A 12069-nucleotide genomic window follows, 5' to 3' on the forward strand; every position below is an offset into this window, starting at 1 on the left:
TTGGCAGTGTTCTGTATCACTCAAGGAAAGAACCACATTTTTTTTTTTTTTGCTTGTTGTGGTCGCACGTAACCCAAGTTCTCTTGGGCGTGTCGATTTTTAATCGTGTTTTTGAAGAGTGACAGGAAACCCAAGAAAGAAGGGCTTGTCTAGCCTCCCCTTGTACCTCTTTTCACTCATTGAGAGCGGACCGTGCACTTAGCGGCCGGCCAATCGACGTGAGGTGGGAAAAAGCAACCTTGGTGTGAGCGCAAGGCCGCCAAGGGGTGCACCCGCGGAAAAGAACAGAACTCGGGTGAAGAGAAGATCCTTCTCTAACATAGATTGCAAGCTAAAGAAGAGCCTCAAGACCCTCAAGAACCTCAAGAACTCAAGAACCTCAAGAACCCAAGAACCCAAGATCCACAAGAACCAAGTTCCTCGTGAACTTAAGAACCAAAGAACTCAGTGTATGGTCATCACCCGAAGCGGAATGGATACTTTGCCCGGAGGTGATGAGCATGACGGTAGCGAAGAAGAATCTCACCACCAAGGAGGTTTTTCTGATCCTCCTCCTTCCCCATCTACGCCACGGATTGTACAAAAGCCTATGGAGGCTTTGGTCAAGTCGATGATGGACATGATGGCACAACTAGAAGCGAATCGCATTGCCATGGAGCGTGAACGCAAAACCAGACAGGAAACCTTGGACCGCGAAGTGCACTTGGCGGCCGAGGAATGAAAAGAAAGAAAAGCACAAAGAAAGAAGGCGACCAAAGAAAGACGAGCGGCCTTGGAGGCCGATCGTGAGGCACAAAGAGAATTACGCATGCAAGAATTGGTTCGACAGGTTCTCGCCTCGAAGTCCGAGCTAGCCAAAGATGTTGATAGTTCATCAAGTGGCGCAAGCCGAGATTCGGACTCCAACAACCCAGTCACAGAGTAGTTGACTTTCAATAAGTATGATGGTAAGATGGATGCTACGGTTATTCGTTCTTGGTTGCATCTATTTAATGCTTATTTTGCAACCAGTAAGAAGACAGGCAATAGCAAGGTTTTGACTGTAGTTATGTACCTTGCCGGTGATGCCATTAATTGGTATCACGCATAGCAAGAGGCACAGCTGGTCGCGCACCCAGAGGAAGCCGACGAAGACGCGTCCCTTTCTTTCAATTGGGCCGACTTCCAAGACAAGCTCAAGGCGCGGTTTATGCCACCCCGGTACCTCGCACGATAAAGGACAATTGGCGCGGACTCAAGCAAAATGGTATGCCATGTATGTCTTTCTCTAATCGTGTTTTGCAGCTCGGCACTCAATTACGCAAATCGGATGCGGTGTGCAAAGAGACATTCCTTTATGGATTGGACGAGTATATCAAGTATGATGTTGAGGTGCTCGATCCAATTCAACAAGGCGGTAGCGATTGCTCTCGCATAGAGATGAAGCACAACAAGGGAAAGCCTAAGGAAAACAAGACTTCGACAAGTACCTCTCAGACTTCTCACATTCCTCAGAACGGTAACTCTTCTAACCAATCTTCCAAGTCTCTCAGAAAAGAACTCTCAAAATGAACCTAAGGGTAAAGCTAACACAATTGCTAAACCTAAACTCTCTCCAGATGAAAAGGCAGAACAAGGCATTTTAGGAGGATACATCACGTCAGAAGAACAAAGCATTTGTTCTAAGGAAGGTCGTTGTTTTCATTGCCACATCAAGGGTCACATAAAAAGAACATGTCCTAAGCTTGAATCTAATGACTCTAAAGAACCCACAGAACCCACTTCCTCTGTCAATGCAATAAATGAGAACACGAGTGTGACCCAAGTCTCTCATGATCCTCTCATTGATGAGTCTCTCATTAAGTGTTATGGTCATGTGAATGGTCAGCCTTTTGTCGTATTGTTTGACCCAGGCAGTATGCATGATTTGATTAGTGACTCTCTTGTCGAAAGAGCCCGCTTGGAGGTTCGCAGGACATCTTTTTTCGAGGTATCTGGCTTCTCTCCCGATATGGACTCTCTCATCACGCAAGAGTGCCTTGATGTTTTGTTCACTGCTCAACAAGTGTCCTTCCACAAAAAATTTGTAGTCTCTCCTCTTTCAGGATGTATTATGCTTTTTGGCATTCGATGGTTTCGTGAACATAACCCTCTCATTGCTTGGGTGGAAAATACGTTCATTTTCAATGCCAAAAGTGACTCTCCCCTTGTCATTTGTGGAGAGCAAGTTGTTCATTCTTCATCTCTCATTTCTAATGTGCAGGCGAAGATTGAAAGGATTCAGGAGAAGGAGACTCTTTCAGTCTCGTCTTCTTTTTCAACGCATGACACACATGATTTGCGTAATAATGTTACGCATGATGATTGCATGATCAAGATGTGATTATTCACGAGCATGATGATTTGCATGATCAAGATGTGATTTCTCACGAGCATGATGATGTGATTGTTCACAAGGATGATGGGTTAGTTGATGCTTTTTCCAGTGAAGCTAACCTCATTGCAGATTCGATCAATTACGAAGAATTGATCTTGGCTCTCGAGCCTAGGTCCAAAGAACCCCCACAGGAAGTATTATGTGTTTGAATGATTAGTCAACACGCATTGTGTCGAGTGTTTCATTCGTGATGCTTTCCTTTATTTTAGTCACCGTCCTTATGTGATCCCTTTTCACAGGCATGACATATTGTTCGACGAGTACAATTCACTCATGAATTCATGTATGCGGATGATTCATGAAAAGATGAAATGTTTGCATTCAAGGAATTTACAATCCATGTCCCTTCCTTGGCATGACACAGTTTCCGAAAGAGCACAAGAAGGATTGAGCATCAAGCATCGGCATTTCCATCGTGATTTGCCACAGTTGATCGATTTAGATCAGAAAGTCGAGATTCGACCCCATTGTTTGTGTGTGTTTGATGAACGATTTGGTACTGCGTCACTTTGTTCATCTGTATTGCATGCACAGTTTTTTCGAAGGGATAGTATTTTGCCAGTCACTTTACATGGAATAGGTATGTTCATGTTTTTGTGTTGAAAGTGGTTTTAGGAATTTTTAGCCTCCCTCGGAGATTCTTGACGAAGGTCGACGCATGACTATAGACGGAGTTGAAACATTGAAGGAGCCACAGAAGACTTTGCGTCGCTTTCTGCGCAGCCCAAAGAAGCAAGCGTAGCAAACCTTTATGAAGTTCAAGTATCGCATGACCCACGCATCCGAGTGGACCGACGAAGAGTCCTTTCCAAGATTCCAGACATTGTTGGCGATCTCCCTCGACGCCATACAGTTCGGTACCAGTACCTCACTTTAAAAAGGAGGGGATGTCACGTTACACATTTGACCCTATGTGTACGTGGACAAGCTACTTCATGAAAAGGGTTCAGTTCAGTCTAATCAGTTTAGCTTAGGAAGTGTTCTGGCACTTTTGTGAGTTTGTTCGCAGACCGTGCATGCCCAGACAGTTAGATTAGATACATATTTTTTGGTTGCACACAACATGATCATCAGATTCCCATTAGAACCCATCAGGAGCATTTTATCAGTGCATAGATCTATTTTTCCTATTTTTGACATTTTTCACTTATTATTTTGAAGTGACTTGTTGGGAACTAGGTAGGGCAATTTTGCTAAGCAAGTATATCAAGAAACCTAGCGCTAGCACTTATGAGCAGAAGAGGCAACTTTGGTTCAGCAGGCACCTTCTCAGCAGGACCCCAGTAGGCCTAGCGTTTTGCTCCCAGATCAACCAGCGTTTTTGCATTTGCAACAGCTTGGCGGCAGCAGAGGACAGATCAGCCCTAAGCGTTAGCAGTTTGCTCCAGCAGATTTCCACAGCAGAACAAGAATCAGCCCTAGCGTTTTTGCATCAGCCTGGCACCTCAGCGTTTTTGCAGATCTTTGCGACAGAACCAACAAGAAGACCAGCGTTTCAGTTTTCAGCATAGACACTCCGCAGAACAAGTCTCAAACCTCGCAGGTCTCACCTTCCCGCAGCAGATCCTCGCCGCATGGTCAGATCCCGCCAAGTTTGTAGTTTCAGCCCGGAAAACGCAGATTTCAGCATCTGCGTTTTCAGCGCGTCGTCGTCGCATCGTCGCCATCGACATAGAGTCTGAATTCAGCAGATAAAAATTTGCAGATTTCAGCCATTAGCATTTCGCCATAGAGAGTGGGGCCTTCGGAGGGGGGTTTTGACAACATTCTGGTGTCGTATTCTTCTCTCTCTATCTCTCAGTCTCAGCACCTTCATTCACAGTGTTTATCCACTTTGTTTGTGATCACTTGCACTCTCTCGTTAAAGGAACGGAAGGCTCTCCCTTCTGTAAGTAAAAGGAACCTTGAGCACAGTTCGGAGCACTCATCTTGAGCAAAGTTAAACATTCACTTCCGCTGCACCTAACAACGGGATAGCACAAGAGGGGAGTCACCCCCCTCCTTTGTCACAGATTACCTGGATGGAACAGAGTCACTGATCTTTGGATTTTAGGGATACACTGTCAGAGCTGCTGGCAGTGTTCTGTTGTATGACTTTATGAATGATGAAAATGGGAATTCCCGAAATTGAACCTGAATGATGTGTACTCTCTCATGTAATTTGTTTGAGTTCAGGAACTGAAAGACGAAATAACTACAGCATTTCGGTCTTGGGGATCTCTATAGACATGATCGCAATAAGGATTAGTTAATCCGACATCAATGGGATCGGGATGAATCTAGATGCAATTACTAAATACAATTGCTGGCAGTGATGGTCTAAGATTTGGAATGGATTTTTATGAGATTGCTTTAATATGATGTGCTGTGATGTGACTGTCGTCTTTATACGGCTAGATGTGTCTTGTCTAGTGGGTTGGTACTTAGAGTCAGTGTCTACTAAACCGGTTTATGGCCTCTGTCTGTTTTGTAGGCGTAATCGAGGGCGATTACCATCCTTTCATGTGGGGGGTATGTCACAAACTGATGACGTGGCATGACCAACTAATAAGTTGTTCCAACTTATGGACAAGTGCCGAGGGGCCAAAGGGGACATATTAGGTGTCCCAACTTATGGACAACTGTCGAGGGGCCAAAGGGACACCTAGGCATTAAAAATAATGCGTATGGATTGTTGACGTGGCTGGCTGTACGGACGTTCGCGATATGCGTTGCTGACGTGGCAAGTGTACGGAAATCTGCGAATTGTGCTTGCTGTTTTGCGCAGCAGCTCTTGGCACCAGATGCTTTTGGAACTCAAGCTTTTCATGTAAACTGCTTTTCCAAGGCCAAGGGCCTTTAAATAAGACCCTAGGCTCTCCCTCTGGCTCATTCAGAGTTAACGAGTTGGTGAGCAGAGGAGAGCCAGGGCAATTGTACTTACTCAAATTGTTAATGCAAAAAGAAGTAGCGCCAGTCTTTGGGGCCAATCTCTTTGGGCACGGAACTACGGCGGGCAGTGTTGACTCAATTGAACTGAGATTTAATTTTGTGAAGTGTTTAAGTAAATCTCTCTCTTGTGTCGCGACAGATTCTAGACTTGGCGTGTCCAAGTTTGTTACACGAGCAGATAAGGGAAGAAGCCTCTCCCGCGCAGAAAATTGTAGTTCGAAGCAGATATAGCCGTTCTCGACTACAGGTATGATGAATTTCAGACTATAGGCTTATGAAACCATGCATCTTTATGCATCGAAAAAGTATTTGGGAGTGGATTCTGTTTCGGGTTCTCGTGCTTGTAACAGTTCAGAAATTAATAACAATCTCCTTCAAGGGGGGGACAGCCCAAGTGAAATAGTAAATTAGTTTTAAAGTACCGTTTCTGTGGCAGTCAGAACCAGTCCTCACTCCTAATCTGCCCCTGGGAGATACTTGAGCCATCACCAGACAAAGATGAAATGGGCATTTTATATTAATTTTGAAAGCTGGTTGAACCTACAATGTCTTTCACTGGAAAGGGGATGGCCTCAACTGCCATCATGTACACTACCCAAAACGTGAGGAAGGCAGATGTTATGCAACTGCTTCCTCTTTGGCTCCTTCTTTTGCCAGCTGTATTTTTTTTATTTTTTTTAGAACTTTGAATGCAAAGTTTGATAAAAATTGTCTTATGCAGTACATTGTTGTTATAGATTCAGGGGCGTGGTAAGAAGTAATGCTCTACATTTCCTAATAGCTGCTTTATATGGTTTCGACAATTCAAAATTGTTTTGGTAGCTCACAGTTAGTACTTTATTTCTGTATGGATCTGAGCATTATATAGGTTTGTTGCGATGGAGAATGTTGGGAGTTGACTCCAATACTGTCTGATTTTGTATTTGGCTTGTAGTTTTGTTAGTTATCGTGTTACTCTCTGTTGTTGTTTGAGGGGTTTATGGTGATTTTTCTTTGGCTGCAACAGAAATGTGGATTTGGATACGTTAGAGTTCACCATGGGCACAGTGATGGATGCTGTGATCAGCCAAGGCATGATCAGATCAAGAGAGAAAGGACTACAACTTATAAGAGAAACTCATGTTGAGATTAAAAACACACGGCTTTTTGGAGATCAATATCGATTGCAGCAAGTGTTAGCTGACTTTCTCACCACAGCAATACGATTCACCTCTTCTTCAGATGGGTGGGTGGGCATCAAAGTTGTGCCGACTATCAAGAACATGAAGGATGGACTGCATATAGTTCATTTTGAGTTCAGGTATTCATCTAGCATTCATGTTGTCTTTTTGAAGGCAAATCTATAGGTAAAATTTATTCATCATACTCATTGCAGCCTGATGATAAGCACTGGACATCAATATAAGTGTTGGTCAGCCTATGCTTATTATGCACGTAGACCGTGTCAGGTTCAATAAATACCTACATCTTCCAAAAAAGTTTCCTTGTGATAGGTGTGGGTACATGCTTGTAGGCATTCCTGTCCACGATGCCAGGTGTCAAAAAGGCACACGATGCAAGTGCTGAACTGTGGTGCATTTACTTGTATGAAAAGGAAATAGCCATTTTCTGTTTGTATTAGACATGTCCTAATTTAGGCAATTGTGGCTAACTTTGTCGCAGTTTGCATGATTGATTGATTATCTTGTCAGCTAGAAGATCTTCATGTTTATGGCCATGTGACAGTAATATATGAATTGTGTCTGAAGAAAAGGGCAATTTAATCCAGGCACGGAAGCTCTCTGTAGTCTTATAATAATAGGAACCATGCGACCACATTACTAGGTTGCTGAAAGATCACCTTAAACCTGTCTTTCTGACAATTATTATGGTAAATGCCCACAGTTTTAGCACATTGAACCGTGACCTTGCATAGTGGGCTTTGAAAGCTGTGCTGGGATCAATGAAATCAACCCCACAGCACAAAACCATGGGGATAATTAGAAACAATTAAAGGCCATTATGAATTTTGCCTAGAGGCTTTTCGTAGCTCTTCATTCTTTCAGTGTACAAGTCAATCAAATGCTTCTTGTATAGAGAGACTCTTTGTTTATTTGTGCAGTTGCTGCTTTTTAATTCTGTTTTGCAACAGGGTGTCCCATCCTGGTTCTGGAATACCAGAAGACCTTGTCCAGCAGATGTATGACCGCTCTCAAGAAATAACACAAGAAGGAATGGGACTGAGTGTTTCGAGGAAGCTTGTAAAGTTGATGAATGGTGATGTAAAATACACTCGTGAAGCTGGAGTTTGCTATTTTCTAGTTACGGTGGAGCTTCCCCTTGTTCAAGAAGATGACTGATGTTGAGAACATGAAGATCTGCAGTGGTGAGAAATTCCAACTAACAGTTTCAAAACTGCTTCGGACTTCTTCAGAACCCCAAGAACACATGCACACATGCTCTTGCCCTTCTCCTTTTCATGAAGCGGTCAAGTTCTAAGTTTGGGTTCCATATAAGTAACATTTTTTGTCAGTTTCTAGGGCTACTTCTCTTAGTGATACATTACTTCGTGTCCTTATTAGGGACACACACAATTTGCTTTTTCTTACTCCCCTTAGCATTGGTTTGATGGAAGGTAGAAGAAGTTTGTGTGTGCCTAAGCGCTTCTTCACGTTTTGCAGGAAGAACCAACAATTGCCCTCAAAAACTTCAATCACTTCCAAGATTTCTCCTTGTTCAGGAGGTAGAATTGAGTGATGGTTTCAGGATCGTGTGATTCAGGAGGGGAGAGCTTACGAGCCTGTAGTGGTATTTGTATAAATTACGTAAAAATGTTTCTGTTCCCCTCAGTTGTAAGCTGTATATTATCCTCAGTGTTGTCAAAGATAATATGGCCCTTTGCATAGGGCAGCATGGGTTGAAGGCCATGAGGCAAAGGCTTTCTCCTTTCTTGTTATGGAGCCATTATGATGTGATTAATTTTTTTGTAACTGTAGTTTGGGGAGCTTTCATTTATTCTGGTCTTCATGGTGCTTCAATTTCAAGGCGGTGATGATGAATGGAGTTCAGAGAGTTGAAGAAGCTAAAATGTGGCAAGAGTTTTGGAAGTACTAAGTAGTACTTGCATTTGACGAGGAAAGTTCACAGGTTTACAACTTTGATAGGTTGATTGGCCTTCCTTGCATATAAGGTGCCCGATTCAGCTCATTCTGCAGATGATCAGGTAAAGTCAGAAAGAGAGGGTATCTTTTTGTAGACGCTGCTATTGCCACATTTCCAGTATCTCGAAGCTGATTTTCCTAGTCCTCGTTTGAGAACTATATCATGGTTCTAGTGCCTGGCATGGCAGCATTGCAGTCTGTTGTTACAGGCCCTTATTAGAGAAATCTGTCTGTTGGCTTGCACACATGCCATCTTTCTGAGCGTGTATCTTCATGTCGCTATGTTTCTTATGCAGATTTCAGTTGCGGAAGTTTTAAAGGGTAGGGAAAGGACTTCCACTTTCCTTTCCTAGCTCTCAAGAGCCCAGGGGGGAGGGGCCATTTCTTTGTCCCGCTGCTGAGGTATTGATTGCTAATTGCTGAAGCAACCTGATGCTGAGGTGTCAAGCTCCCCTTGACTGTAGTATGCTAGTGATCAGACTGTTACACCGTACTACTTCACAAGAAGCTGCAAACTTTTGTGAAGTGATTCCAGATGCCGACGGCCAGGATCGCTTGCTCCATGACCCTGGACCTTCACGACCTCATCATGAAATGGGAGGAGGTAAGCAAGCTGAGTCACTCCATCTACCTGGGATGCGCGTGTGCATGAGGGTACATCTATGTGCGTCCCTTGGTTGAGTTGCCTCCTCTTCGGCGGCCAACTACTTTTTGTAGCCTCTACTACATACCTGTCTTCATCCTAGCTTGTTGCTGCATTCCTTTTGTCGTGGTCAGCAATGTTACTGCCGTTCTCATTGGCCTCTCTGCCTATTGATGCTACCCTCTTCTGTTTTAGAGGTCTATGGTGCCTCCGTTCCTTCACTAGGTTGCCAGCACACTTCTTTCCCTCTTAGGGACATGTTTTTTTCCAAGCCTTGTGGCTTGTCCGTGGCCTGATGCCACGCGCTGTGCTTATATTTTGTTTTTTTGTGCTTTGCCACCTCTTGCCTATCTTTTGGGAGGACGACTCTATCCATGTCTCTGCATGTGCGAGCTTGCACATACATGTGTTTTGTTGGGGGGGGGGGGGGGGGGGGGGTATTTAAGAAGACACCTGACAGAAGAGTAAGAAATGCACAAAATTTCTGTTTGCCATAAAGTCTTGTGCAAAGTGTAATCGAATGAAATTCCAATTATATCCATACGAACAAGAAGAATGATTTATTAGTCTTGTGTCTATGCTAGATGTGTCTAGAGACTCCACTCATTACCCATGTCCCTAGGTCCTATCTAAATCAAGCACTGTGCAACACAAGTTCTAATCATTTCTATTGTATAGTTTGTAGGACCCATTTAAGGTCATGCATGGCTTGCACGCATTGTCTTTTAATAGTCCAAGTAGGGAAGAAGTACATTTGTGCATAACCATGCTCTAAGTATGTCCATCTAGGCACGAGGCCCAGTTTTTCTCAACAAGAGACCATGTCAGAAGCAAATCCAGGAAGTTGAAGGTTTGTCAATACTAATGAACTACCAGCACCCTTTCGTAATGCAGCTCACTAGTATGTTTGGCTGGTTTTCATTATACTTATTTGATAGATCACACATTCCTTTTATCCACATAAATTGGTCAGAGCTCTCTTCATAGCTATCGCTAAGATCCAATAGTACTTCACAAGTTGAAGTTGTAAGACCTATCGTATAAGATTGTATGTATCTTTGATGTTTGTCAAACATGTCAGGAGTAATGGTGGTCTCCCCTCCTCTATTTATAGAGGGGAGAGCGCTTTCTGTCCCTCATTTAGCTTTGGGTGTGTTTTTATTTGAGAGTTAAGACTGTGTGTTGGTTTTCGTTACTCACTGTTACAAACATGGAGCTTGTAGCTCAACCAACCCACGTTTCTCATTGTTTACTGAACTTGGTTTTTTTTCTTGTTTAAATTGCAAACATAATCAAGCTATGGTATTTTGATCACCTTCACTATTTTTTGTGCATGTGGAAGGTGCTATTGTGAATGGATTCACGTGTTATGTTTCTCATGACAGTGTCTTTAAAAGACTAGGATCACTTACATCGCTTAGCTTTAGATAAAAGGGTCGTTGACTTGGGGATTTGATGGATTGGGGGTGTTGTTTATGTCTTTTTTTTTTTTGTTAGGTTCATCTGCATGGTTAATGCGTTGGGGGTTGAACGACCTACACGGCTAACTCATCGGAGATTTTGCCTTGGATTTGTCTAAACACCCGATGTTGGGCATTGAAGTGGCACGTAAACTGGCATGGTTGGTGTTGATACCCTATCTCAGCGATTGGTATTTGGGATCGTTTCAGAGCTCGGATTCATGGAGGGAGGCGAAGCGGCCTCAGTTTATGTTTGGCTCAGGTAGGTTGGAGGTGTTTTGGCTTGCTCTTGACGAAGTGAAATTCTCTCTGTTCATAGTAGGGCGGAAGTGGATGGGTAGATCGGTTGATCCCTACACAGGGTCCCGTGCTTTGCTAAATATTTTGTTATTCTTCTTTTGATGTTATGATATACCTAGATTTTGTCATTGCATTAATACATGGTTGTCTGTTTCATTTAGATGGGGCATTTAAAGATTCTCTATTGTCATTCTCTGATGTCTTTGTGTACTCTTTCACCCTCCACTATATTCTGGCTCTCTCTCTTCTCCCGCAGTGTGGTGTACACATATATTCACTTTCCACAATGTTATTTTGTTCTCGAGTACGCTTTCATTCATCACACCCATTTAGGGGTAGCACTAGCCGCTAGGTGTCCTTGGATGCAATCCAGCCGATGTCTAAACTCCATGCTTGGTTGGGGGACTGAGAACTCCTCCCCTATGCAAATGCTTTTGTAACTCTGATGTATATTGAAAATCATTTCAAGGTGTAAATTGTATATTTTGTGCATCGACGCTTGGGGAGCGGTATTTCTCACCTGGTATCGGAGCCTATGCTAAAGATTAAAGAAATAGCTTAAAAGCTTGATACTAATCGGGTTAGTTATGCATCATGCACGCATTTATGCATGCTGTTTGGGAAAGGATACTGTATTCATGATGCTTCTATGGGTGACATTGATTGGTGGTACTTACTTGATGTGTTTGTGCACTCTATTTTACCCATGATCTGTTGTCATTCTCTGATGTCTTTGTGCACTCTATTTCACTCTCCACTATATTCTGGCTCTCTCTCTTTTCTGGCAGTGTGGTGTACACATATATTCACCTTCCAGAATGTTATTTTGTTCTTGAATACGCTTTCATTCATCACACCCATTTAGGGGTAGCATCAGTCGTTAGGTGCCTCTGGATGCAATTCAGCTGATGTCGAAACTCCATGCTTGGTTGGGCGCTGAGAACTCCTCCTATGCAAATGCTTGCGTAACTCTGATGTATATTGAAAATCATTTCAAGGTGTAAATTGTATATTTTGTGCATAGACCCTTGTGGAGGGATATTTCTCACCTGGTATCGGAACCTATGCTAAAGGTTAAAGGAATAACTTTAAAGCTTGATGCTAATCGGGTTAGTTATGCATCATGCACGCATTTATGCATGCTGTTTGAGAAAGGATACTATATTCATGATGCTTCTA

General features: G+C 43.1%; 1 protein-coding gene across 3 annotated transcripts in view; it reads left to right on the top strand.

Annotated features, from left to right (window-relative positions):
• The window catches only part of LOC147450568 (phytochrome 1-like), a 44124-nt gene extending 33097 nt beyond the window's left edge, over positions 1-11027 (top strand). The window contains exons 3-11 of one of the 3 annotated variants that reach the window (XM_086519748.1): positions 6354-6647; positions 7479-7572; positions 7649-7712; positions 8008-8060; positions 8108-8134; positions 8323-8355; positions 8517-8549; positions 8784-9091; positions 10628-11027. In XM_086519748.1, coding sequence (XP_086375874.1) covers positions 6354-6647; positions 7479-7572; positions 7649-7712; positions 8008-8060; positions 8108-8134; positions 8323-8355; positions 8517-8549; positions 8784-8840 — 655 coding nt within the window. In that variant the 3' untranslated portion in view covers positions 8841-9091; positions 10628-11027. Of the gene's footprint in view, positions 1-5486; positions 5600-6353; positions 6648-7478; positions 7713-8007; positions 8061-8107; positions 8135-8322; positions 8356-8516; positions 8550-8783; positions 9092-10627 lie in introns of those variants that run through there. The other 2 variants (XM_086519746.1, XM_086519747.1) reach the window with 2 other exon arrangements.
• The last annotated feature ends 1042 nt before the right edge of the window (positions 11028-12069 follow it).

This window comes from Adiantum capillus-veneris, chromosome 9 (assembly GCF_014529385.1).
Source record: "Adiantum capillus-veneris isolate H3 chromosome 9, ASM1452938v2, whole genome shotgun sequence".
Taxonomy (NCBI): Eukaryota; Viridiplantae; Streptophyta; class Polypodiopsida; order Polypodiales; family Pteridaceae; genus Adiantum; species Adiantum capillus-veneris.